We start from the raw sequence: 25,863 nt of genomic DNA on the forward strand, positions 1-25,863 counted from the left end.
AATTGTCTGCTCTAATCAGCCCAGGGGCTGGGAGATGACACAACAGTCGACAGTCGGTGGTTCAACAGACACAGACAGCTGTGCTGGGCTGGAGGCTAGAAGCACAGGCCTCAACCTGCGAAGGCAGGCGGTGACTCGCTTGGGACGCCCACCCTCGAACTCAGAAACCTGGGCTCTGACCCTGTCAATCCTCAGGCCACGCCAGGCTCACCGCCCAGAACACACTGTCCTCCAATGTTAACAGGAGGTCACACAGCCTGGGAGCAGGGAGTTGAGGTTTAGGAGCCAGGCAGGTCAGGACTTGCAACCCTAGACTCTCTGCTGCCCGGGTGAGGGCTACTGGGCAAGTCACTTGGCTTCTCAGAGGATAGTGACCAAAATCCCCTCACTGGTTGCCATGAGCAAGGGGCCTGGCATACAGCAGGTGCTCACAAAATTTCCATTGTTAAATTGACCAGAGACACTGAAGGCCCAAGCCTTGGTCAGCAGCCTGGTGGCTAGCATCCCCTTCCCACCTGTATTCAGTCACTGACCTGACGAAATCCATGAGCCCCACTATGCGCTCAGCACTTAAACACACCACCAGCATCTTGCCCTCATGGCAGCCTAGGAGTCAGGACTGCGAGCATCCTCATTCCAAAGACATCAAAAGCGAGCATCAGAGACACAAGGGCCCTCACCCAAGGCCACATGGCCAGGAAGCGGGGGAGCTGAGACCTGAATGCAGATCTGCAGGGACCTGTTTGTGATCACCCCAGATGAGGCTCCAAGGTCAAGCTGTCCACATTCCTGCCCTTGAAGGTGGTGTTCTGAGGCCGAGAGGCTGGAAGTGCAGGTCTCGCTCACTCCTGGGGGCGGGGTTGGGGGGGTGGTACTGCCTCCCCGGGAGTGGACAGGTTAGTCTCCTTCCCTTCCTGCCGGTCCAGCTCCCAGCACCTCCCCACCCCATCCCAGACCCAGAAGGTGCAATCAGCCGGCTGAGCACTATTGGCTTAGGCAGCCAGAATGCTCTTAATGAGATTGTGGGAGCCAAACACTCCTTCCGAGAAGGCTGGGGCAGACAGAGGACACAGCCAGCTGGGAGCCCAGGTCAGGGGAGGGGATGCGTGCACAAGCCAGAGGGAAGAGGGGAGAGTGTCACATGGTGAGGAAGGAAACTGAGTTACCCCAGTGCCTCGGAATGGGGACAGGGAGCAAAGAACTGTATTGTCCATTTGGCTTGGAGTCTGACTCTGGGCGGGTCCCTTCCTTCTTCTCTCTGAGGCTCAGCTTCCTCATTTGAAAAATGATGATGACCTTCGTATCTATCTCCCAGGTTGTAGCTTGGTGACAATCACCAATGGAAACCATCAAGCGGGTACGATACACTGCACCTTGCTCATTCATTCATTCATTCGATTACTGAGCACCTGCTGTATGCCAGGCCTTGTGCTTGGTGCTGGGGCACAGCCCTGAACGAAAGAGACAAAATCCCTGCCCTCAGGGAGCGGATGTTTGAGTCAGGGGAGTCATAACATACAAATAAAAACATATATTGTATGACAGAGTCGGGGGGAGATAGCCTATGACAGGGCTGCTATTTTTTGGAAGGACAATCAGGGAGGGCCTCCCTGAGGTGACTTCTGAGCAGAGACCTGGTCATGAGGGAATGAACCACGGGTATGTCTGCAGGAAGAGCATTCCAGGCAGAGGTAACAGCATATCCTAAGGCCCTAAGGTGGGAGTGTGCCCCACAGTCCATGTTGGAGGCAGAGTGAGGAGGCTAGTGTGGTGGAAGGGGGATGAGCCAGGGCAAAAGTGGAGCAAGGCCGTCAGAAAGGAGCAGGGGCCAGGCCGGGTAGGGCCTTGCAGACTGTGCTAAAGAGCTGGCATTTGATTCTAGTACAGTGTTCAGAGCAGAGGAGTGACATCACCTGCTTAGGTTCTGATAGGATCTCTCTGGCTACGTGTGGAGAATGGACAGTTGGGGGTGGGGGCAGGGAGGCCCTGGAGTCCAGGTGGAGAGGACGGTGCTGAACCAGGGTAGGGACAGCAAGCGGGGCAGAAGTGGTTGGATTCTGGGTGCATTTTGAAAGCAGAACTGGAAGGGTTTGCTGACGGTTTGGATGTGGAATATGTGTGTGAGGGAGAGAGAGAGAAGGGACCTGAGGTTTATGCCCAGGTTTTGGCCCAAGTGATAGGAGAGACAGAGGTGCCATTGGCTGAGACGGGGAGGCAGAGTTCTCACGTCATGAAACCTGTGCACGTGTATGTTCACACACACACGTGAACACGCACGTGTGCACATGCACACACACATACACACATCTGAGCGGCACAGACACCAGCTAGGTTCCTGGGCACTCACCGACGCCCAGCATGACGAGAGGCGCGTGTTCCCAGCAGGCCAGCAGCAGGAGGTGGACGAAGTTGTGGGCAATGAGGCTGAAGCACAGGATCACGCAGCACCACTCCTGGAAGCGTTTGCCTGTGGGGAGAGGTGGTGAGGGGTAAGTGCCGGCAGGGCGGAGGCTGGGGTCAAAGCCAGGCAGAGCTGGGGGCTCTTCAACAGTACTGTGGATCTGTAGTCGGGGGTCTATGGTTCTAACCCACAGGCTGAGCTCAGAGTAGGCCAAGTCGCACTCTTACGAGGGAAAGGCTCCAACCCACCCATTTCACAGATGATGCTATTGGAGCCCAGAGAAGGGGAAGGGCTTGCCCAAGGTCATACATCAGGACCAGCTACCTCCACTCACTCTGAGGGACAAAGACCCATCAATCTGCTCCCATAAAGACTGCAGCCTAGAGAACCCTATTGGGGGTTCTGTTCTATCACTTGGGGTCACTATGAGTTGAACTGACTCCACGGCACTCACAACGAAAAGTATAAGATGGAAATGTGGGCCCCTTGTTCAAAAATTAAGAATTAACCAGAAGAACTAGATGGTGCCCAGCCACAACCGATGACTGCCCTCACGGGGAGCACAACAGAGAACCCCTGAGGGAGCAGGAGAACAGTGGGATGCAGACCCCAAATTCTCATAAAAAGACCAGACTTAATGGTCTGACTGAGACTAAAAGAATCCCAGTGGTCATGGTCCCCAAACCTTCTGTTGGCCCAGGACAGGAACCATTCCTGAAGACAACTCATCAGACATGGAAGGGACTGGACAATGGGTTGGAGAGAGATGCTGATGAAGAGTGAGCTACTTGTATCAGGTGGACACTTGACACTGTGTTGGCATCTCCTGTCTGGAGGGGAGATGGGAGGGTAGAGAGGGTTAGAAACTGGCAAAAGCGGTCATGAAAGGAGAGACTGGAAGGAGGGAGTGGGCTGACTCATTAGGGGGTGAGTAAATGAGAGTATATAGTAAGGTGTATATAAGCTTATATGTGACAGACTGACTTGATTTGTAAACTTTCACTTAAAGCACAATAAAAATTATTTAAAAAAAAAATTTAAGAATTATCCTTAACCAACTTACCCTAGAATGGGATAAATACAAGCAGATGACCCTTTTATGACCGAATTATTTTTTGTTGTGAATTTTTTGTTGATAGAATGGTTTTTCAGTAGCAGAATGCATGCTGAATTGCTGAGCCTTTTAAAATTTTCGTTAGATAATATGGATTTTGATAAATATTAGGTGGGACACATAGGTTCCACTCGACTCTGGTGTAGGATTGGTGGGATGAGGCATGAAAAAATCGTGTTCTCATAGCAATTTATTTTATTCTGTAAAACTTTTTAAAAAACATGGGGTAATACATAATGGCACCTGGCAAACGGCTGCCAAAAAAAAAAAGGAATTATTATCCTTAATATCTTGTTACATTACGAATTTCAAGATGACAATAGTAGAGCATTAAACCAAGCTCGGGGCCCTTCTGAGCACAGCACCCTGTGCCCATGAAGCCGGCCCTGCACACACCAATTCTTTAGCAGACACACCAGTTCTCTGGAGACACTTGAGGGGACTTTAATGAGCTTTTTTTAACCTGCATCTTCAGGGCTTCACCTGTCCCCTGTCCTATGTGATTATCTGGAGGTGGAGGCTACAAACAGCCGTTAATGCTGGAGGCTCAGACCTGGCCCTCCCTCAGGCAGGGCTCCAGGTGGTGAGCCAGGTATTTGTGGAGAAACAAGTCCCTAGGCACCACTCCCAGGATACCCATCAGGAGCAGTGGGTCTCCAAGTGAGACGAGGGAGAAGAAGAGGCAGTGAAGATGAGAGGTCTGAAGCTCTCAAGGCTCTAGGAGCCAGGCAGGTGAGGTGAAAGAGGGAAGTGGGCGGAGTGGGGCAGGGGGCACCAGCACATGTGCCCCTTCTAAAGGGGTGGCCACTATCTGCCTGACTGCTGCCAAGTTCAAGTGTGGGTCCAGGGAGACTGCTCTTTGGATTCTCAAGCGAAGCCAGAAATCTGAATTTGGGTGTGAAATCTCCTATTCAAATGTTGACTCATATTTTTAAAGGGCACAGTGAGGCCAGAACAAGCTTATTCACTGCAGCTTTGTTTGAGGTGTCAAAACACTGTCAATACCTTAAGTGTCTACTGCCTGGGCATTAGCCAAATTAACTACCGTCCCAGGCAGCTCTGAGGCTGGGAAAAGCCTGGGTGGTGGTCTACGTGTGGACGTGGAGGGGTGCCCAGGTCATGTGAGTGAGTGCAAAAGCAAAGTGCAGGAGAGCAGTCATTTATGCAAAAAAAAAAAAAAAGGCCACACAGTTGAGATTGGCTGTTTGCTTATTCCCTTTTGAAGTTAGAATTTGTGAATGTACTACCACATTAATTTTTTTTCTTTTAATTTTATATTAAAAATTTATCTTCGGTGAAGGGAAAGACAATACACAACACAGGGGAAATCAGCACAGCAGGACTAAAGCAAAAACTAAGAAGTTTCTTAAACACAACCAAACACCCTGAGGGGCAGAGTAACTGGGGCTAAGGTCTGGCGACCACGGTTTCAGGGGACATCTAAGTCAATTAGTGTAACAAAGTTTATTAAAAAAATGTTCTGCATCCCACTTTGGTGAGTAGCGTCTGGGGTCCTAAAAGCTTGTGAGTGGCCATCTAAGATGTATCAATTAGTCTCAATACACTTGCAGCAAAGGAGAAAGAAGAACACCAAAAGCACAAAGAAAATATTAATTAGCCCAAGAGACAAAGCCCCGTAAAATTCCGCCTCATAGCGACCCTACAGGACAGAGTAGAACTGCCCCATATGGTTTCCAAGGAGCGCCTGGTGGTTTTGAACTGCTGACCTTTTGGTTAGCAAGCATAGCTCTTAACTGCTATGCCACCAGGGTTTCCCAAGAGACAAGAGGGCCACATAAACCAGAGACTCCATCAGCCTGAGACCAGAAGAACTAGAGGGTGCCTGGCTACCATCAATGACTGCCCTGACAGGGAACACAACACAGAGTCCCTGATGGAGCAGGAGGAAAGTGTGGAACAGAACTCAAATTCACGTAAAAAGATCAGACTTAATGGTCTGACTGAGACTGGAGGAACCCCCAAAGCCATGGGCCCCGGACACTCTGTTAACCCAGAACTAAAACCATTCCTGAAGCCCGCTCTTCAAAGATTAGACTGGACTGTAAAACATAAAATAATACTAATGAAGAGTGTGCTTCTTTCTTAGTTCAAGCAGATAATCAAGACCAAGTGGATGGCTCCTGTCCCGAGGCAGGATGAGAAGGCAGGAAGGGACAGGAGCTGGTTGAATGGATACAAGAAACCGAGGGTGGAAAGGGGGGGTGTGCTGTCACATTATAAAGGTTGCAACTAATGTCACATGACAATATGTGTATACATTTTTGTACAAAAAATTAACTTGAGCTGTAAATTTTCACCTAAAGCACAAAAAAAAAAAATATTAAAAAAGAAAATGAAAGAAAAACACCATGTGGGTGGCACAGAATGGTTCTCCCAGTGGGACTGGGCCCCTGGGAATGTCGCTTTGCCAGGCAGCTGGTCCCAAGGGCGTGGAAGACCCTTTAATGGCAACACTTTCATTATCAGTGTTTAACATCTACTGAGTAGTTACTACACGCCAGGCATCCTGCTGAGGTAGTATCACCCCCATTTTACAGATGTGTAAACTGAGGGTCAGAGTGGTCAAGGAACTAGCGAATCAGCTACAGACCAGGATCCTATAGCCAGAGGAACTGTCTCCCAAGATGTACCTCCTGCTGCCTCAGGTCTCTCTCTCCCTTCCCCACCACCCTTATTGCCCCAATGACATTCTCGGGCCAACGGCCTATTCTCATCTTAAGCAATATGACTGGGCAGGCCCCTGTGACTGGTTAATGACAGATGGGGCCAGGGACCAGAGCAGATAAGGAGTCTGTCTTCTCCTCTCTCTGGGACTTTGCAAGTGCCATTTCCCTTGTCCACAGTACCCTTCACCTCCCCTACACCTGGCTGGCTCCAACGCCTCTCCAGTAGATCTCAACCTGGACACCACCTCCTCCAGGAAGCTATCCTTGATGTCTCCTCCAACCCTGTGTTCCCCAATGTGGGGACCATAGTTGCCTGTATAACATCCATCTCACTGCCTGTGTAACATCTGTCTCCCCGACCCAAATGTGAACGTGGGAGGCCCAGGACCAACGGGATCACATCTGGGTCACTCACCAGGGACATGGTACACAGTTGATACTCAATAAATGCTTGCAAAATGAACAAATTCCCAACCGCAACCCTTAAGAGAAAACACCAGGCTTTGCCTCTGGGCACCCCTCATCAAATCACCTTGGGAAGGACATGGTAGGCTCCCCACTTTCCCTGATAGGGAAATGGAGGCTCAGAGGGAGACGGCCTTGTCCAGGTCCCACAGCAGCCTGCTGCAGACAAAGGCTGCCTGACCTGCCCTCCCCTGCCCAGGAAAAAGACCAAGGCTGGGTGGGGGGACTACGTCCTGGGACATATCCCCTTGGCCCTCTCTGTATAGATGGGGACACTGAGGCCCAGAAAGGGCAAAGACCTTGATAGAGGTCACCTAGCGGCAGAAGTGGGCTGGGAGCCTGCTTTCCAGTCAGCAGCCCTACTGCCCCAACAGCCCCCACCTGGGGCACCATGCCCCTGCCCTAAAGTGCCTTCTCCTTTCTCGTTCCTGTTTGTGGTCAGGCCCTGGGCTTGGAAGGGGAAAGCCCAGGGGAGGTATCTGGTCCACGGTGAGGGCTGTGGTGAGAGGGGCAGTGGGTAGTAAAGAGCAGGTCAGTTTTCCATGTGACCTGCCTGCCTGCCCAACCTTCGGGGATGGGGGCAGAGATCATATCACAGTGACAATAACAAAGGCTGACACCCACTGAGGCTGGTACAGCTCACATCAGAGAAGCTGCAAACTGGTCCCGTTGGACAAATTTTGCTCACAGTTTTAAAAAAATGACCTATACTTTAAAAACTGGGGCATTTCGCATATAAAATTCCTAGCTTCCCACTTTCCTTGGGAACATAGGGTTCTCGCCCCCTGGGTCAGAGTAGCGGTGGCTGCCCGCATTAGCCGGGGATGATTACTTGGTTCACCCTGCTCCGTCCTCCCCCCACCGCCGTCTCACACTGGGTAGCCGCCCTCAGTAGCAGCCCTGGCCAGGCCCCTCTGGTCATCTGAGGTTTTGAGCCTGAGGTACAGTCTCTTACTCAGTCCTTAAGGGAGGAACTGTGTGATCCCATTTTCCAGATGAGGAAACTGAGGCTCAGTGGGTAAGAGGCAGAGCTGGGTTTGGATCCTGGGCTCATAATCGGGACATGCTACCCTGAATGCTCGGGGCTGTCCTGATTCCACAGATGGCTCAGCCCCTCTCCCCGTGCCATGGAGAGCGTCCCCTAAATCTGAATATATTTCCACCTAAACGCCATCTCTTTGGCCTCTGGAAACTGGATCCTTTTGCAGACTAAGTGTCTCAACTTTAATCCATTAAAAAGCACAGAGAATGATCAGCTGTGTCACAGAGGCTGACTACGAGTCAGACACAGTGGTAAGGGTTATCATCCCTGCACCCTGTAGGCTGGGGCCACTTGCCCCACCCTTCAGAGAGGGAAACTGGGCCTAGAGATGCAGTGATTTGTCCAAAGTCACTCAAAGGGTCACCAAAGTCACTGCACAGATCACCAGCCTGGCAAGGCCTGTGGGGTTAAGCAGCCAAGATGGTGTCACTTTACAGATGGGCAGACTGAGGCCTAGGGAGGGGAAGGACATTGTTTGGAGCACAGGAGGCCCAGGATGCCCAGTGCTGGGGGTGCTGGGGCCTTGTTTCCTGAGCCAGCCCCTGGCTTGGCAGGGTTGATGGATCTGGGCCAAGTTCCAGGAGAGAATGACTTGTTGGCCTGGGAGAGGGGGCCAGGCCTGGGAGTATGGGGTGACTGGGAGGGGCAGGGGTGGGCAGGTGCCAGGCCTCTGCCATCTCAGCTCTCCTGGGGCAGGCCGCAGCCAAAGGCTCAGCGTCAGGCCTGACTCATGCCCAAAGTCCTCTGGTTCGCCAGAGCCAAGTCCCCAAAAACCTGCACCTCTGATGCCCCTTGGGCACCGGGAGACCCTCAACCTGAGGGACATGGGAGAGGGTGTAAGAAAGGAGAGGAGCCAGAGAAAGACAGTGAGAGACACAGGGAGACAGAGAGAGGAAAGACAAAGAGCATGGCCAGAGAGGGGTGGATAACCTTGGAAAAAGACAAGGGCTGAGGGAGACAGAAAGAAAGCTGTGCCCAGAGTGTGGCAGGGACCAGGCCTAGTCAGGAAGGTACCTAAGGCCAGACCTCTGTCCACTGGCTTCAGCCAGGCCCAGGTTTGGGAGTACAGGCCAGGACCCTGCCCAGCACTCCTGACACCCCCCTGCCTTTCCCTTCACCCCACCCAAGAGTTCCTGTGCCTCCCAGTTGGCCAGGATTGGGTGGGCAGCTGGCTCCAGGGACCCCTCAGGCTTACCTCTGGTGCCCAGGGCACCAGGAGTAGCATACACATAGCTAGTTTTGGGTGTCCACCTGCCCAGGGAGGCATGCCAGCCTGCCAGGCCCTTCTCAAGCCCCTGTACCTAGGACAGGGCAGGCTGCTGCTGAGAACCCCACCTCTGGAGCACAGCAGATTGTATATGACTCTCCATGGCTCCCAGGCCCCGCAGGACCAGGCCACAGCTCCTTGGCCAGACACTCAGGGCCCTTCGGGACCAGTCACTCCCACCCTTGCAACTCACTCCTCACTCACAGTTCCCCACGTGTACTAGGCCAGCTCTCTCCACTGCCAGCCCCTCAGGCATGCTGTGCTGCTGACCCAAAACATTTGTCTGCCTCCCACACCCTCGCTCCTGGCCAGCTCACTTCCATGGTGAAGATTAAGAACATGGAACTCGGAACCATCCCCCCCACACCTGTGTTCCGGTTCTGACCCGCTGCTGACCCGCTGTGCAACCTTGGGTAGGTCGCTGCTCTTTTCTAAGCCTCAGGAAATGTCTTAGGACTGGAGTTGGTGCTCATGCCTGCCAGGCGCCGCTAACACAAAACAGGCAGCCCCTGGCCTTGCTGACCTTCCTGTCAAGTGGGCACCAATACAGAACAGATGCTGGAAAGGTGTCAGGAAGAACACAGGTAAGCAGGGACTAGGAGGAGGCTTGGTTTCTTCCTCTGTAAAATGGGGTTAATACCAGGATGCACTTCAGAAAGTCTGTTGTTGTTTGCTGTCAAGTCAGTTCTAACACATGATAACCCCACGTGTGTAGGGTAGAATTGCTCTGTACGGTTCTCAGGGAAAAAACCTTTTGGAGTAGATCTCTAGGCCTTTTGCCTGAGGTGCCTCTAGGTGGGTTCGAACTACCAACCTTTTGGCTAGTAGTCGAGTGCTTAACCATTTGTGCCACCCAGGGACTCCTCAGAAAATTGTAGTAAGCATGATATAAGAACATGCAGGGAAATGCCCAAAACACAGCTAAACCAGAAAAAAACAAACCCATTGCCGTCAATCCTGACTCATAGCAACCCTACAGGATAGAGGAGAACTGCTCCACAGGGTTTCCAAGGAGCGCCTGGCAGATTCGAGCTGCTGACCTTTTGGTTAGCAGCTGTAGCACTTAACCACTACACCACCAGTGCTTCCAAAACACAGCCAGTGGTCACTAAATGTCAACTACGTGAACTGCCATTATTATTGTTGTCAATTGTCAGCAAAAGGCCAAACCACCTCTTGCTCCAGGAATCTCAAGAATTCAGTTCTAGAACCCAGGACCTCTCCTACGCTCCTCAGCCTACAAGCCTTCTTAGTGTCCTCAGACACACCAGGCATGGTAATGCTTCAGGGGCTTTGCATTTGCTGTTCCCTTTGCCTGGAGCAATCCTTCCTGCGATGTTGTTGTTGTTAGGTGCCGTCGAGTTGGTTCCGACTCATAGCAACTTTATGCATGACAGAATGAAACACCGCCCGGTCCTGAGCCATCCTCACAACCGTTGTTATGCTTGAGCTCATTGTTGCAGCCACTGTGTCAATCCACCTTGTTGAGGGTCTTCTTCTTTTCCGCTGACCCTGTACTCTGCCAAGCATGATGTCCTTCTCCAGGGACTGATCCCTCCTGACAACATGTCCAAAGTATGTAAGACACAGTCTCACCATCCTTGCTTCTAAGCATTCTGGTTGTACTTCTTCCAAGAAAGATTTGTTCGTTCTTTTGGCAGTCCATGGTATATTCAATAATCTTTGCCAACACCACAATTCAAAGGCGTCAACTCTTCTTCGGTTTTCCTTATTCATCGTCCAGCTTTCACATGCATATGATGCGCTTGAAAATACCATGGCTTGGGTCAGGCGCACCTTAGTCTTCAAGGTGACATCTTTGCTCTTTAACACTTTAAAGAGGTCTTTTGCAGCAGGTTTACCCAATGCAATGCATCTTTTGATTTCTTGACTGCTGCTTCCATGGCTGTTGATTGTGGATCCAAGTAAAATGAAATCCTTGACAACTTCAATCTTTTCTCTGTTTATCATGATGTTGCTCATTGGTACAGTTGTGAGGATTTTTATTTTCTTTATGTTGAGGTGCAATCCATACTGAAGGCTGTGGTCTTTGATCTTCATTAGTAAGTGCTTCAAGTCCTCTTCACTTTCAGCAAGCAAGGTTGTCATCTGCATATCACAGGTTGTTAATGAGTCTTCCCCCAATCCTGATGCCCTGTTCTTCTTCATATAGTCCAGCTTCTCGGATTATCTGCTCAGCATACAGATTGAATAAGTATGGTGAAAGAATACAACCCTGACGCACACCTTTCCTGACTTTAAACCAATCAGGATCCCCTTGTTCCATACGAACAACCGCCTCTTGGTCTATGTAAAGGTTCCTCGTGAGCACAATTAAGTGTTCTGGAATTCCCATTCTTCGCAATGTTATCCATAGTTTGTTATGATTCACTCAGTCGAATGCCTTTGCATAGTCAATAAAACACAGGTGAACATCCTTCTGGTATTCTCTGCTTTCAGCCAGGATCCATCTGACATCAGCAATGATATCCCTGGTTCCACATCCTCTTCTGAAACCGGCCTGAATTTCTGGTAGTTCCCTGTCAATATACTGCTGCAGCCGTTTTTGAATGATCTTCAGCAAAATTTTGTTTGTGTGTGATACTATTGATATCTTTCTATAATTTCCACATTCAGTTGGATCACCTTTCTTGGGACTAGGCAGAAATATGGATCTCTTCCAATCAGTTGGCCAGGAAGCTGTCTTCCATGTTTCTTGGCACAGACGAGTGAGCACTTCCAGAGCTGCATCTGTTTGTTGAAACATCTCAATTGATATTCCATCAATTCCTGGAGCCTTGTTTTCGCCAGTGTCTTCAGAGCAGCTTGGACTTCTTCCTTCAGTACCATCGGTTCCTGATCATATTCCACCTCTTGAAATGGTTGAACATCAACTAATTCTTTTTGGTATAATGACTCTGTGTATTCCTTCCATCTTCTTTTGATGCTTCCTGAGTCGTTTAATGTTTTCCCCATAGAATCCTTCGCTATTGCAACTTGAGGCTTGAATTTTTTCTTCAGCTTGAGAAACGCCGACGTGTTCTTCCCTTTTGGTTTTCCATCTCCAGCTCTTTGCACTTGTGCTTATAATACTTTACTTTGTCTTCTCGAGCTGCCCTTTGAAATCTTCTGTTCAGTTCTTTTACTTCATCAATTCTTCCTTTTACTTTAGCTGCTCAAAGTTCGAGAGCAAGTTTCAGAGTCTCCTCTGACATCCATCTTGGTCTTTTCTTTCTTTCCTGTCTTTTCAATGACCTTTTGCTTTCTTCATGTACGGTGTCCTTGATGTCATTCCACAACCCGTCTGGTCTTCAGTTACTAGTGTTCAATGCATCAAATCTATTCTTCAGATGGTCTCTAAATTCAGGTGGGATATACTCAAGGTCATATTTTAGCTCTCGTGGACTTACTCTGATTTTCTTCAGTTTCAGCTTGAACTTGCATACAAGCAATTGATAGTCTGTTCCACAGTCTGCCTCTGGCCTTTGTCCTGACTGATGATATTAAGCTTTCCCATCGTCTCTTTCCACAGACGTAGTCAATTTGATTTCTGTGCATTCCATCTGGCGAGGTCCATGTGTATAGTCGCCGTTTATGTTGGTGAAAGAAGGTATTTGCAGTGAAGAAGTTGTTGGTCTTGCAAAATTCTATCATTCCATCTCCGGCATTGTTTCTATCACCAAGGCCATATTTTCCAACTATTGATCCTTCTTCTTTGTTTCCAACTTTCGCGTTCCAATCCAGTAATTATCAATGCATCTTGATTGCATGTTCGATCAATTTCAGACTGCAGCAGCTGATAAAAATCTTCATATCCTCATGAATATTTCCTCCCCTTCTCCCTCAGGTCTCTGCTCAAAAGTCACCCATTCAGTGAGGCCTACCCTGCTCCCTCTCTAAAACATCACCCCCCAGCATTTCACCTCCCCTTTTCCTGCTGTATGCTTGCTCCACAGCACTTCCCACCATCTAGCCTACAAGATATTTCACTTCTTTATTGGGCTTGTCTGTCTTCCTACTAAAATGCAATTCCATTTGTTCTGTCTTGTTCACCACTTTGCCCCTAGTGCCTAGCACAAGGACTCGTACACAGGTGCTCCATACTTAATACACCGGATCCTCCATTTTACAGCCCAGAGAGGTCAAGGTACTTCCCTAAGGCCACACAGCAATGGGACAGAGGCAGACAGAGTGAGGCTTATGGAAAAGAATTTGGAGAAACCAGTCAGGCCAGTGCCTACCTAGTCCCTCTGTCCATGTCAGGAGGATGAGGGGATAAGGCTGTGACTGCAGTTTTGGGGCACCTTTTGTAGTTGCTCTTCAGAGAGTGACAGGCACTTGGGGAAGCCAGAACCTGATAGAGATGTAATCAGGGTACAGGGCAGAGATGGTCCCTCAGAGGCCAGGAATGCCTGATTATGATTTGGGCTGGCTGAAAGCAAGTGGTGTTGGCTAGGGAGGGCAGAGCTAGGCACCAAAGAAGAGTTCTTTGAATCCTTCCTCTCAATTCCTGGGGGGTGGGGTGGGGTGGGGGGGGATGTGGTCTGAGAGCCAGAGAGGCGAAGCAGCTTGCTCTGAGCCCCACAGCCAAAGTTAGACTGTCGGGTTAACAACGAGGAGTGCCTACTGTATGCCAGGCACTGTGCCCACGTGGCTGATCTCATTGCCTTTTCCCAACAACACCAAAAAGAAAGTAAACTTTACCTGTGCCTATTTTAAAGATGAGGAAACTGAGGCTCAGAGAGGGAAAGTGGCTTGGCCTAGGTCATGCAGCTAAGTTGTAGATTAAGATGGCAACCCCGGCTTGCCCCAGAGACAGCAATAAGGTTTAAGGCCACAGGCTGAATGCTTTGGAAACAAAGAAATGGTGGCAGCATGGAGCAGGTGCCCAAGTTATGTTTGCACAAATAGAGCACAGAATTGCAAGGCCAGGAAGGCAGCTGGTGATCATCAGCCCTTTCAGAGACTCAAAGAGAGAAAGTCAATAGCCCAAGGTCATGTAACTAGTTATGGCACTCAAATCCAGGCTAGCCCAGGCCAGAAGCCACAGGGGTGGGGGGGTGGGGGGGGGTGGCTGGTGGCCCCATGCCCACCCCAGTCAAGGACTGTTTGGTGGTTGCCCATGGGCAGAAGATGTCAGAATGTCAGGCAAACAAAGCTTCATGTGATGGCTGACACCCAGGCAAAGAGGCCTCCAGCAGTGCCCTGTCACCTGACTCTGGAGTTCTCAAAGGCACTTCCTTAACCCCTGGGGACACCCAGCCGGCTGGGGCCAGGCAAAGAGATTCCTGAGCTGAAGCGGGAGTCATGAAGCGGGTACAGGCTGGTGCTTGCTGGAGCACGAATGGTAGGCAGAGCAGGAAGAAGCCAGGGACCTTGGCCTGGCAGAAAAGGGCAGAGCAGCCAGGTGCAAGGATCTCTAAGTTTGATCTGGTCTGGGGAGTAGTGAGCTCCACCTTCCCAAGTCCAGACCCAGCTGGCTGATATTTGTACATGGGGGAGGGGCGAGGGCTGGGGTTGCGTTTCCCCCACCCACAGGGGATTCCTGGATACTGGGTGAGGGTTGATGGTCCCCCCTGAAGAGTACAGGTCGGGTAAGGGGCGGGGGTAGAAGTCTGTAGCTCCAATCTGAGGCTATAACTTTGGTGGAAGGGCTCTAGGGTACTTTGCAACTGAGGGTCCCTAAGTTGGTAGTTCCTGGAGCTAGGAGACAGATGGTCCCAGATTTGGGGGGATGAAGTCACTGTTTGTAGCCCAGGGACCTGGCTGGGGAGCAGCTGGGTGCTAGGGTGTGGATTCTGGATTTGGGGAACCCGGGATGGGGTGAGACTTTCAGGCGGCCGGAGGCAATGCCTGTAGTTGGGGGGGCTGACTCCAGCTTGGACCGGGCCTTGGGGTGGGGAGGTCCCTAAAACTAGGGGCAGTGTTTGCATCTGGGATGCCCCAAGGCTAGAACTCCTGATCTGGAGTGCGACGGGAGCTCTGTTTGTAGCTTGGGGCGCTGGTATGTTAGTTCCTAGATCTGGAGGCGCTCCTTTCAGCCAGGGAGTCCCGGGGCTGGGGTTCTACCTTGGAGTTGGAAAGGGCTTTGGGTGGGGTCCCCGGACTTGGGGACGCTATTTGCAAATCAGAAGCCAGGGCTGGAGTCCCACGTCTGGGCCCGAGGCTGGAGTTCTGATCTGGGCGAACCCACGGTGGCCGCCTGCAGCGCGAGCTGGTGACGGCAGGCCCAGAGGGGGGCATGGAGGTCCTACCTGGCGAGTAAAGCGCGGCCAGCTCGCGGGCCCCGGCGTGTTGCGCGCCCCAGCGCCGGCAAGCCGCCCCTTCGTCCTCGTCGAATTCCGGGTGCTGGCTCGGCCCATACTCGGCGCCCGCCATGGCCACTCGCCTGGCCCGCCCGGTGCGCTCTGCTGGCGGCGGCGGCGGCGGCGGCGGCGGCGCCCGGGGCGGCAGGGGCGGCAGGGCCACGGAATCGCGGCGAGATCACGCCGCCCAATGACCGCCCAGAGACAAGCGCGGCGGCGGCGCCGGCGGGGACCTCGCCCGGCCGCGCGTCACAGCCAATCGGGACCCGCGCCGGGGCGGCGACGGCCAATTGGCGGCCGCCGAGCCGCAGCCAACCGCGGTGCGCGGAGGGCCGAGCCGCAGCTGGCCGCAGCTGGGCTCGGAAATGCTGGGCGGTGGCGGGTACCCGCCCGCCCGGCTTCGCCCCGGTCGGGGCTTAACCTGGGGGAAACCCTGGGCGCGCCGCCCCCCAGCGCAGGTCTCGGTTTTCCGGCCCGTGTAGTGGGCCGGGGCCGTGCGCGCCGGGCCCAGAAACCGACATTTCGTCAGTACGCACTGCTAAGCGCCTACTATGTGCACAGACGCGAATGGAAGGCGGCGGGCCGGGGGCCAAGGACCGAGCGCTTGGTGAGCCCTTACACAGTGCCCTCAGCTGGGGCTGATTTACATTCCGCCGTTTTATCAAGCCCCACTTTACGCGGGGGTCCCTAGGGTCGTGGGTGCGCCTACTACCGTGCCAGCTCTGTGCTGTGCGCCGGAGAGGAGGAACCTCCATCCTGCCCTCCAGGGGCTCATGTTCTCCCCAGGGAGAGGGACAATAAATTGATGAAAAGAACAGTAAGAGTCGCTTTAAGATTTGTTGAGCGCTTAAATGTTTGTTAGGCGATGGGCCAAGAGCTAGCTGAGCGGCACTTCATTTACTCTTAATGCCCCGTAGTGCTGCCTCCTCAGAGAGGCCACCCCCATTACCCCGCTCAGAGTGGCCCCCTCCTCCCGTCACTGTGACATCACCCTGTTTTGTCTTCACAGCGCTTGTCATGGCCAGTGAGCTTGCAGATTCATGTCTTCCCCACCAGCAAATGAGCTTCTGAGGGCAGGGACTTGCTTTGTTCACAGCAGAACTCCGCGTCTGAATCCGTGTCTGCCTCATAGCAGAAGCTCAGTAAATACTTTTTGAGAGAGTAGGCGTTCTGTGGATAAGAGACTAAGGCTTATTTAGGAGATAATATAGGGGCCATTATTCCCTGTCCTAAAATGTGACCCAGCAGGAGCTGGACTCACAAGGACTCACAAGGACACCATTCATGCAACTGAGGTATAAAGACAATATCTAGGGCAATCTTGGAAGATTTCTTGTAGGGAAACTTTCACACAAACAAATCACCAAACAGCTTTCACAAGAGAATTTACAGTCTTATCTTTTTCTATTAGCTTTTCGTGAATAGTAAGATTTTTTGGACCAATGAAGACCCGCCAGTCATTACTGAAACTTGTACCAATGATTGTAAAGAAAGCCAATTCAAAATGTAAGATTCTGGAAATTTAGCAGTTTCTAGCAGGTCTGTGAAAAGGTGAAGTTTTCAGTGGTTTTTCCCATTTGCAATGTTAATATATACTGATGATGTAATGTAATGTTCCCTGGACTCCCATGGACTTGGGCAGACAGGGCTCTAGCAGCATGCTTGTTGGTTTTCCCACATTTTTCTGTTCTGTAATATTCCTTGGATTCAGGCAGACATGGCTCTGGCACTATGCTTGTTCGTTTCCTGCTTTTGCTTCTTTAAATGTATGCTGAATAAAACTTTCTTTTTGCTTTACTAAACTTTGTGATGTTTTTACCCTACAACAGGCTCAGCCAAACGCCTCTAATAGCTCAGCAGGTAAATAACAAGGGCAGGGTTTTACCTGGGTCTGGGGGCTGACTACAAACCAAAAACACAAAAAACAAACCCATTGTTGTGGACTCACAGTGACCCTGTAGGACAGAGTAGAACTGCCCCATAGGGCTTCCAAGGAGCGGCTGGGTGGATTTGAACTGCCAGCCTTTTGGTTAGTACCCAAACGCCTAACCACTGTGCTACCAGGGCCCCAGCTGATTACAAAGTACACTATAATTGCTCACATAAGTTCTATACACTGTGATCAAATTTTTTTGTAGAGACTGTGGAAGGACCAAAGAGATGCCTGAGGGGAGCAGGGAGGGAGCAGGGAGGTAAGACCCCTCCCAGAATTTCTGAGACTCCATCCTGTCCTGGTTCTACAGCTACCAGGTCAAACCAGTCACTCGAAGAGCTGTTTCCTGAGTGTTGTGGCCCTGGGGGGCGACTGTCCCCAGCCAGGCCCACATTCCCCCTCTGCTTCTTTCCTACACCTTCCAGGAAAGAAAAGCCCCTTGCGTGGTGGGGAGGAGGGGGAAGCTGGCTGGCTTTGCATCATTTATTAACTGCATGGTTAGATTTTTACCTGAGGAGCTTAAGGCACCTGCCTTGCTGGAGGCTGGATCTCAGATTCCAAGGAAATACACTCCAAAGTTCTCTGTATGTGTCCTGGAGCCTCCGAGGGGCTGGAGACCCCCTCAGTAACCAGCACAGGATGCACGGTGGACAATGAACTGCCCAAAATGCATTCATTTTTTCTTTCACTTAACACATATTTATTAACCACCAACCTGGCTCAGGTGCTATTCTAGGGAAACAGCCAGCAGGGAGCACAACAGAGCCTCTGTTTTCCTGGGAATAGGGGTGGGGTTCAGGGAAGGCCCGCTCAAGAAGGTGATATTTGAGCCAAGAAGTAAAGGATGTGAAGAAGCCAGATGTGTAAATATCTGGGAACAAATTGTTCCAAGTAGAGGGAACAGCCAGTGCAGAGGTCCTGAGGCCCTGTTCCAGAAATCGCAAAGAGGCCAGGGTGACTGTATCAAGTTCAGCTGGGATTGTTGGGAAGAGGTGAAGTCTGAGAGGAAAGGGGGCGGGCAGGTGGGGTAGGGCCTTGAAAGGAGTTATAAAGTCTTTGGGTTTTACTTACAGTAAGCTGGGAAGTCTCTTCCCTGAAGGGCTTTCAACAGAGGAACGCCATGGCCTGACCTACATTTAAAAATCCGTATGTATATTTAATAGATAAAACATTCACGTCCTTTGAAATCAAGGTGAAAATCAAAAGGTATACATTGATAGATAAGTCTTGCTCCCAGCTCTGTCCTTATCCACCCCTTCCTCAGTCCACCCCTGGTAATCACTTAGTAGTTACTTGTGTATCCTTCTAGTATTTTTAATGCAAAATACAGACAAAACAAATATATCTTATTACCCTCCTCTTTTTACAGAAAAGATGCACAAAGTATCCTGCTCCTAGAGTTTCATGAGTTTTTTCATCTTAATCTGCTCATTCTTTTTTTTTTTTAATTGGGAGGTAATTTACATACCAAAAAATTCTCCCTTTTCTTTTTTCAGTTTGGCCAATGGTTTATCAATTTTGTTAATTTTCTCAAAGAAACAGCTTTTGGTCTTGTTAACTCTTTCAATTGTTTTTCTAAAATTCACCTTTTTAATGTGTACAATTCAGTGTTCTTTAATATATTTACTAGGTTGTGCAACGATCACCATGATCTAATTCTATAACATCTTCACTATCCCCAGAAGAAACCCTGCACCCATTACTAGTCACTTCCCACTTCCCTCCTCCCCCCAAACCCCGGCAACCACTTATCTACTTTCTGTCTATGTGGATTTGCCTCTTAGGGACATTTCATAAGGAGCCCTGGTGGTGTAATGGTTAAGCTCTTGGCTGCTTCCATAAAGATTAAAATAAAGATTACAGCCTTGGAAATGCTATGGGGCAGTTCTACTCAGTCCTATAGGGTGGCTATGAGTTGGAATCGACTCAGTGGCAATGGGTTTGATTTTGGCTTTTGGACATTTCATATAAGTTGGAATCATAATATGTGGCCTTTTGTATCTGGCTCCTTTCCCTTAGCGTCACATTGTCAAGGTCCATCCGTGTTATGGCGTGTATCAATACTTCATTCCTTTTTTATGGTTAAGTATTATTCCATTGTGTAGATACACTACATTTGCTTAGCCATTCATCAGTTGATGGATATTTGCATCATTTCTAGTTTTTGTTTATTATAAATAATGCTGCTATGGACATTTGTGTACAAGTGTTTGTGTGGACATGTTTTCATTTCTCTTGGATATATCTAGGAATGGAATTACTGGGTCAAATGGTAACTTTATGTTTAACTTTTCAAGACGCTGCCAAACTGTTTTCTACAAGGGCTGTACCATTTTACATTTCCACCAATACATGAGGGTTCTAATTTCTTCATAGGAGCTCTGGTGGTGCAGAGGTTAAGTGCTTGGCTGCTGAGGTCAGTGGTTCGAGCCCCTCAGCAGCTCCACTGGCAAAAGATGTGGCAGTCTGCTTCTGTAAAGATTACAGCCTAGAAAACCCTATCAGGCAGTTCTACTTTGTTCTATAGGGGCTTTATTAGTGAAAACTGAGTCAATGGCAATGGTTTTTTTTTTTTTTAATTTTTCTACATACTCGCCAACACTTGTTATTTCTAAATTTTTTTATGGCTATCCTATGTGTGTGAAGTGCTATCTCATTGTGGTTTTGATTTACATTTCACTAATGACTAATGTTGAGCTTATTTTCATGTGCTTGTCGCCTATTTATATATCTTCTTTGGAGAAATGTCTATTCAGATCCTTTGCCCATTTTTAAATTGGATTGCTATCTTTTTATTTTTGAGTTATAAGAGTTCTATATGTATTCTGCCCCCACATGTTTGTCAGTTTGTCATACTGTGGGGGCTTGCATGTTGCTGTGAAGCTGGAAGCTATGCCACCGGTATTCAGATACCAGCAGGATCACCCATGGAGGACAGGTTTCAGCTGAGCTTCCAGACTAAGACAGATTAGGAAGAAGGACCCGACAGTCTACTTCTGAAAAGCATTAGCCAGTGAAAACCTTATGAATAGCAGTGGAACACTGTCTGATATAGTGCTGGAAGATGAGCCCCCCAGGTTGGAAGGCACTCAAAAGATGACTGGGGAAGAGCTGCCCCCTCAAAGTAGAGTCGACCTTAATGACGTGGATGGAGTAAAGCTTTCGGGACTTCATTTGCTGATGTGGCACGACTCAAAATGAGAAGAAACAGCTGCAAACATCCATTAATAATCGGAACCTGGAATGTACGAAGTATGAATCTAGGAAACTTGGAAATCGTCAAAAATGAAATGGAATGCATAAACATCGATATCCTAGGCATTAGTGAGCTAAAGTGGACTGGTATTGGCCATTTTGAATCGGACAATCATACAGCCTGCTATGCTGGGAATGACAACTTGAAGAGGAATGGTGTATTCTTCGTCAAAAAGAACATTTCAAGATGTATCCTGAAGTGTAACACTGTCAGCGATAGGGTAATATCCATACACCTACAAGGAAGACCAGTTAATACCACTATTATTCAAATTTACGCACCAACCGCTAGAGCCAAAGATGAAGAAATAGAAGATTTTTATCAGCTGCTGCAGTCTGAAATTGATCGAACATGCAGTCAAGATGCATTGATAATTACTGGCAATTGGAATGCGAAAGTTGGAAACAAAGAAGAAGGATCAGTAGTTGGAAAATATGGCCTTGGTGATAGAAACAATGCCGGAGATGGAATGATAGAATTTTGCAAGACCAACGACTTCTTCACTGCAAATACCTTCTTTCACCAACATAAACGGTGACTATACACATGGACCTCGCCAGATGGAATGCACAGAAATCAAATTGACTACATCTGTGGAAAGAGACGATGGGAAAGCTCAATATCATCAGTCAGAACAAGGCCAGGGGCAGACTGTGGAACAGACCATCAATTGCTCATATGAAAGTTCAAGCTGAAACTGAAGAAAATCAGAGCAAGTCCACGAGAGTCAAAATATGACCTTGAGTATATCCCACCTGAATTTAGAGACCATCTGAAGAATAGATTTGACGCATTGAACACCAGTGACCAAAGACCAGATGAGTTGTGGAATGACATCAAGGACATAGTACATGAAGAAAGCAAGAGGTCATTGAAAAGACAAGAAAGAAAGAAAAGACCAAGATGGATGTCAGAAGAGACTCTGAAACTTGCTCTCGAACGTTGAGCAGCTAAAGTAAAAGGAAAAATTGATGAAGTAAAAGAACTGAACAGAAGATTTCAAAGAGCAGCTCGAGAAGACAAAGTATTATAAGCACAAGTGCAAAGAGCTGGAGATGGAAAACCAAAAGGGAAGAACACGCTCGGCATTTCTCAAGCTGAAAGAATTATAAGAAAAAATTCAAGCCCCAAGTTGCAATAGTGAAGGCTTCCACGGGGAAAATATTAAACGACACAGGAAGCATCAAAAGAAGATGGAAGAAATACACAGAGTCATTATACCAAAAAGAATTAGTCGATGTTCAACCATTTCAAGGGGTGGCATATGATCAGGAACCGATGGTACTGAAGGAAGAAACCCAAGCTGCTCTGAAGGCATTGTCGGAAAACAAGGCTCCAGGAATTGATGGAATATCAATTGAGATGTTTCAACAAACAGATGTAGCAATGGAGGTGCTCACTCATCTATCCCAAGAAATATAGAAGACAGCTTCCTGGCCAACTGATTGGAAGAGATGCATATTTAACCCTATTCCCAAGAAAGGTGATCCAAACAAATGTGGAAATTATAGAACAATGTCATTAATATCACACACAAGCAAAATTTTGCTGAAGATCATTCAAAAACGGCTGCAGCAGTATATTGACAGGGAACTGCCAGAAATTCAGGCCAGTTTCAGAAGAGGACGTGGAACCAGGGATATCGTTGCTGATGTCAGATGGATCCTGGCTGAAAGCAGAGAATACCAGAAGGATGTTTACCTGTGTTTTATTGACTATGCAAAGGCATTCGACTGAGTGAATCATAACAAACTGTGGATAACATTGCGAAGAATGGGAATTCCCGAACAATTAATTGTGCTCACGAGGAACCTTTACATAGATCAAGAGGCGGTTGTTTATATGGAACAAGGGGATCCTGATTGGTTTAAAGTCAGGAAAGGTGTGCGTCAGGGTTGTATTCTTTCACCACACCTATTCAGTCTGTATGCTGAGCAGATAATCCGAGAAGCTGGACTATATGAAGAAGAACAGGGCATCAGGAGTGGAGGAAGACTCATTAACAGCTTGCGTTATGCAGATGACAACCTTGCTTGCTGAAAGTGAAGAGGACCTGAAGCACTTACTAATGAAGATCAAAGACCACAGCCTTCAGTTTGGATTGCACCTCAACATAAGGAAAACAGAAATCCTCACAACTGGATCAATGAGCAACATCATGATAAACAGAGAAAAGATTGAAGTTGTCAAGGATTTCATTTTACTTGGATCCACAATCAACAGCCATGGAAGCAGCAGTCAGGAAATCAAAAGATGCATTGCATTGGGTAAATCTGCTGCAAAGAACCTCTTTAAAGTTTTGAAAAGCAAAGGTGTCATCTTGAAGACTAAGGTGCGCCTGACCCAAGCCACGGTATTTTCAGTTGCATCATATGCATGTGAAAGCTGGACAATAAATAAGGAAGACCAAAGAAGAATTGACGCCTTTGAATTGTGGTGTTGGCAAAGAATATTGAATATACCATGGACTGCCAAAAGAATGAACAAATCTGCCTTAGAAGAAGTACAACCAGAATGCTCCTTAGAAGCAAGGATGGCGAGACTGCGTCTTACATACTTTGGACATGTTGTCAGGAGGAATCAGTCCCTGGAGAAGGACATCATGGCTTGGGAGAGTACGGGATCAGCGGAAAAGAGGAAGACCCTCGACAAGGTGGATTGACACAGTGGCTGCAACATTGAGCTCAAGCATACCAATGATTGTGAGGATGGCTCAGGACTGGGCAGTGTTTTGTTGTGTTTTGCATAGGGTTGCTATGAGTCGGAACCGACTCGACGGCACCTCACAACAACATATGTATTCTGAATACTAAAATATCTTTAGAATATTTTCAAATAGATTTGCAAATATTTTCTTCCATCTCTGAGACTCAAGCTTGGAAACTACCCTGAGATGGACACTTCTGAAGTGTCACAGTATTGGGGGACAGAGCCCCCATGACCTTCCCTGACTCACACTGATGCTGATCACCCCATTCATTTATTCATCAAATCTTTACTGAGGCCTGCTGTGGGCCACGGGCTATGTAAAATGCAGCAATACAGGGGTGAACATAACAGGCGAGGCCCCAGCCCTCACAGTTGTGAGAGAGAAAGACAATAAACATCTAGAAAGATAATCTAATACCAGGCAATTGTCAAGTATTTCATTCTACCTGAATTAACAATCAATGTCCATGGAAGCAACAGTTGAGAAATCAAAAGACGTATTTCCTTGGGCAAATTTGCTGCAAAAGACCTCTTCAAAGTTTTAAAAAGCAGAGATGTCACTTTGATGGCTATGATGGTTAAGGTTGTGTGTCAACTTGGCTGGTCCATGATTGTCAATGCTTTGGCAGTTATGATGTAGTTTGGCAGCTATGCAATGATGTAATCACCTCCATAATTAGATCTGATATAATGTAATTGCCTCCATGATGAGATCTGCTATGAGCAGCCAATCAGTTGAAAGGGAGTTTCCTTGGGATGTGGTCTGTATCTAGTATATGTGAACTTCCTGGTGAAACTCAATGGCTTTTACTTGTTCTAGATCTTGCAGCTGGCTCCTGACTTGACCTCTGCTTCTTGGGACTTGAGCTAGCAGCTTACCTGCCAATCTTGGGATTTGTCAGCCTCTACAGGCTGTGAGCCAGTGGCCTGCCATCTTACGTGCCGATCTTGGGATTTGTCAGCCTCTGCATCCTGTGAGTCAGTGCCCTGGTGTCTGATCTGCCTATCTTGGTTTCATCAGCCTCTGCAGCTATGTGAGTCAGGATAAGCCTCCAGCCTAACCAACCTACTTGGAACTTTCTGTCCTCTACAGCCATGTGAGGCATTTCCTTGATATAAATCTCTCTGTCTGTCTCTATACACTTTGCTGATATTGCTTCTCTAGGGAACCCACCCTAAGACAATCAATGACTAAGGTGTGCCTAACCTAAGCCATGGTCTTTTCAATCATCCCATATGCATACAAAAGCTGGACATTGAAAAAGGAAGGTAGAATTGATGCATTCTAATTGTGCTGGGGAAGAATGGAAAATATTGAGTATTCCATGGACTGCCAGAAAAACAAACAAATCCGTCTTAGAAAAAATATAACCAGAGTGCTTCTTAGAAGTGAGGATGGAGAGACTTTGTCTTGATTACTTTGAACATGTCATCTAGAAAAGGACATCATGTTTGTTAAAGCAGAGGGTCAACGAAAATGAGAAAAACCCACAATGAGATGGATTTATACAATGGTCTCAATAATGAGCTCAAACATATTAAAGATCATGGAGATGGCGCAATGTTTCATTCTGTTATGCGTAAGGTCACCATATGATTGGGCACCGACTTCATAGCAACTAACAGCAACAACAATTGTTATCATTAGCTTTGAGCCCCTAGATCAAACCTTAGCTGATCTTTCACCTTCCGCATGGTATCAGACTGGGACTGTGCTCCATAGGGTTTTCAATGACTGATTTTCAGAAGTAGATTGCCAGATCTTTCTTCTGAAGTGCCTCTGGGTGGACTTGAACCTCCAACCTTTCAGTTAGCAGCCGATCATGTTAACTGTTTGGTACGTTTTGGGTACGGAGAATACCTGGAAAGAAATTCCACAGGAATTTCTACTAGAAGTAGATTGCCAGGCCTTTCTTCCAAGGCTCCTCTGGGTGGACTCCGGGCCAGTCACTAGCAGGAGGATGAGATTACCCTTTGGCCCATCAGTCCCTCCTAAGAAGCTGGAGAGGGGATCATGTCCCTGAGACCCCTGGCTGCCTGGGGGAGAGGTAGACACTTGAACAAAACTAGGGGTGAGGGCCAGGATGGTTGCTGAGAGGCAACAGACAACAGGGGCAATTCCTAACCCCATGGCAACTGGTTTGGTTTAGTTTAGTTTTTTATACATAATTGGGGAGTCACTGGCTGGTATAAACAATTAAGTGCTTGGCTACTAACAGAAATGTTGGCTGGAGTCCACCCAGAGAAGCCTTGGAAGAAAGGCCTGGCGATCTACTTCTGATAGAAATTCTTGTGGAATTTCTTTCCAGGCATTCTTTTTTTTTCTCTCTCTCTCTTTTTTTATTGTACTTTTTTTTTTTTAATTGAAATTTAGATGAAGGTTAACAGAACAAACTAGTTTCTCATTAAACAGTACACACATTGTTGTATGACATTGGTTAACAACCCCACAACATGTCAACACAATTCCTCCTCAGCCCTGGGTTCCCTATTACCAGCTGTCCTGTTTCCTCCTACCTTCCAGTCCCTGCCCCAGGGCTGGTATGCCCCTTTAGTCTTGTTTTGTTCCGTGGGACTGTTCAATGTTTGGCTGAAGGGTGAATCCCAGGAGTGGCCTCATTACTGAGCTGAAAGGGTGCCCAGGGGCCATACTCTCAGGGTCTCTCCAGTCCCTGCAGGCCAGC

At 48.5% G+C, this 25,863-nt stretch overlaps 1 protein-coding gene and 1 long non-coding RNA gene across 2 annotated transcripts in view; one reads left to right on the forward strand and one right to left on the reverse strand.

Moving 5' to 3' along the window:
* The window catches only part of PEDS1 (plasmanylethanolamine desaturase 1), a 33,070-nt gene extending 17,689 nt beyond the window's left edge, over positions 1-15,381 (reverse strand). Inside the window, exons 1-2 of the mRNA XM_003419892.4 lie at positions 15,231-15,381; positions 2,348-2,467 (exon numbers count right to left, since the gene is read on the reverse strand). Coding sequence (XP_003419940.1) covers positions 2,348-2,467; positions 15,231-15,354 — 244 coding nt within the window. The 5' untranslated portion in view covers positions 15,355-15,381. The remainder of the gene's footprint in view (positions 1-2,347; positions 2,468-15,230) is intronic.
* Positions 15,382-15,640: 259 nt separating this feature from the next.
* LOC135228616 (uncharacterized) lies at positions 15,641-25,518 on the forward strand. Its single transcript, XR_010319305.1, has 2 exons — positions 15,641-15,888; positions 24,000-25,518. It is a non-coding gene; the product is annotated as an uncharacterized LOC135228616 (long non-coding RNA).
* The last annotated feature ends 345 nt before the right edge of the window (positions 25,519-25,863 follow it).

This window comes from Loxodonta africana, chromosome 24 (genome assembly GCF_030014295.1).
Source record: "Loxodonta africana isolate mLoxAfr1 chromosome 24, mLoxAfr1.hap2, whole genome shotgun sequence".
NCBI classification, from domain to species: Eukaryota; Metazoa; Chordata; class Mammalia; order Proboscidea; family Elephantidae; genus Loxodonta; species Loxodonta africana.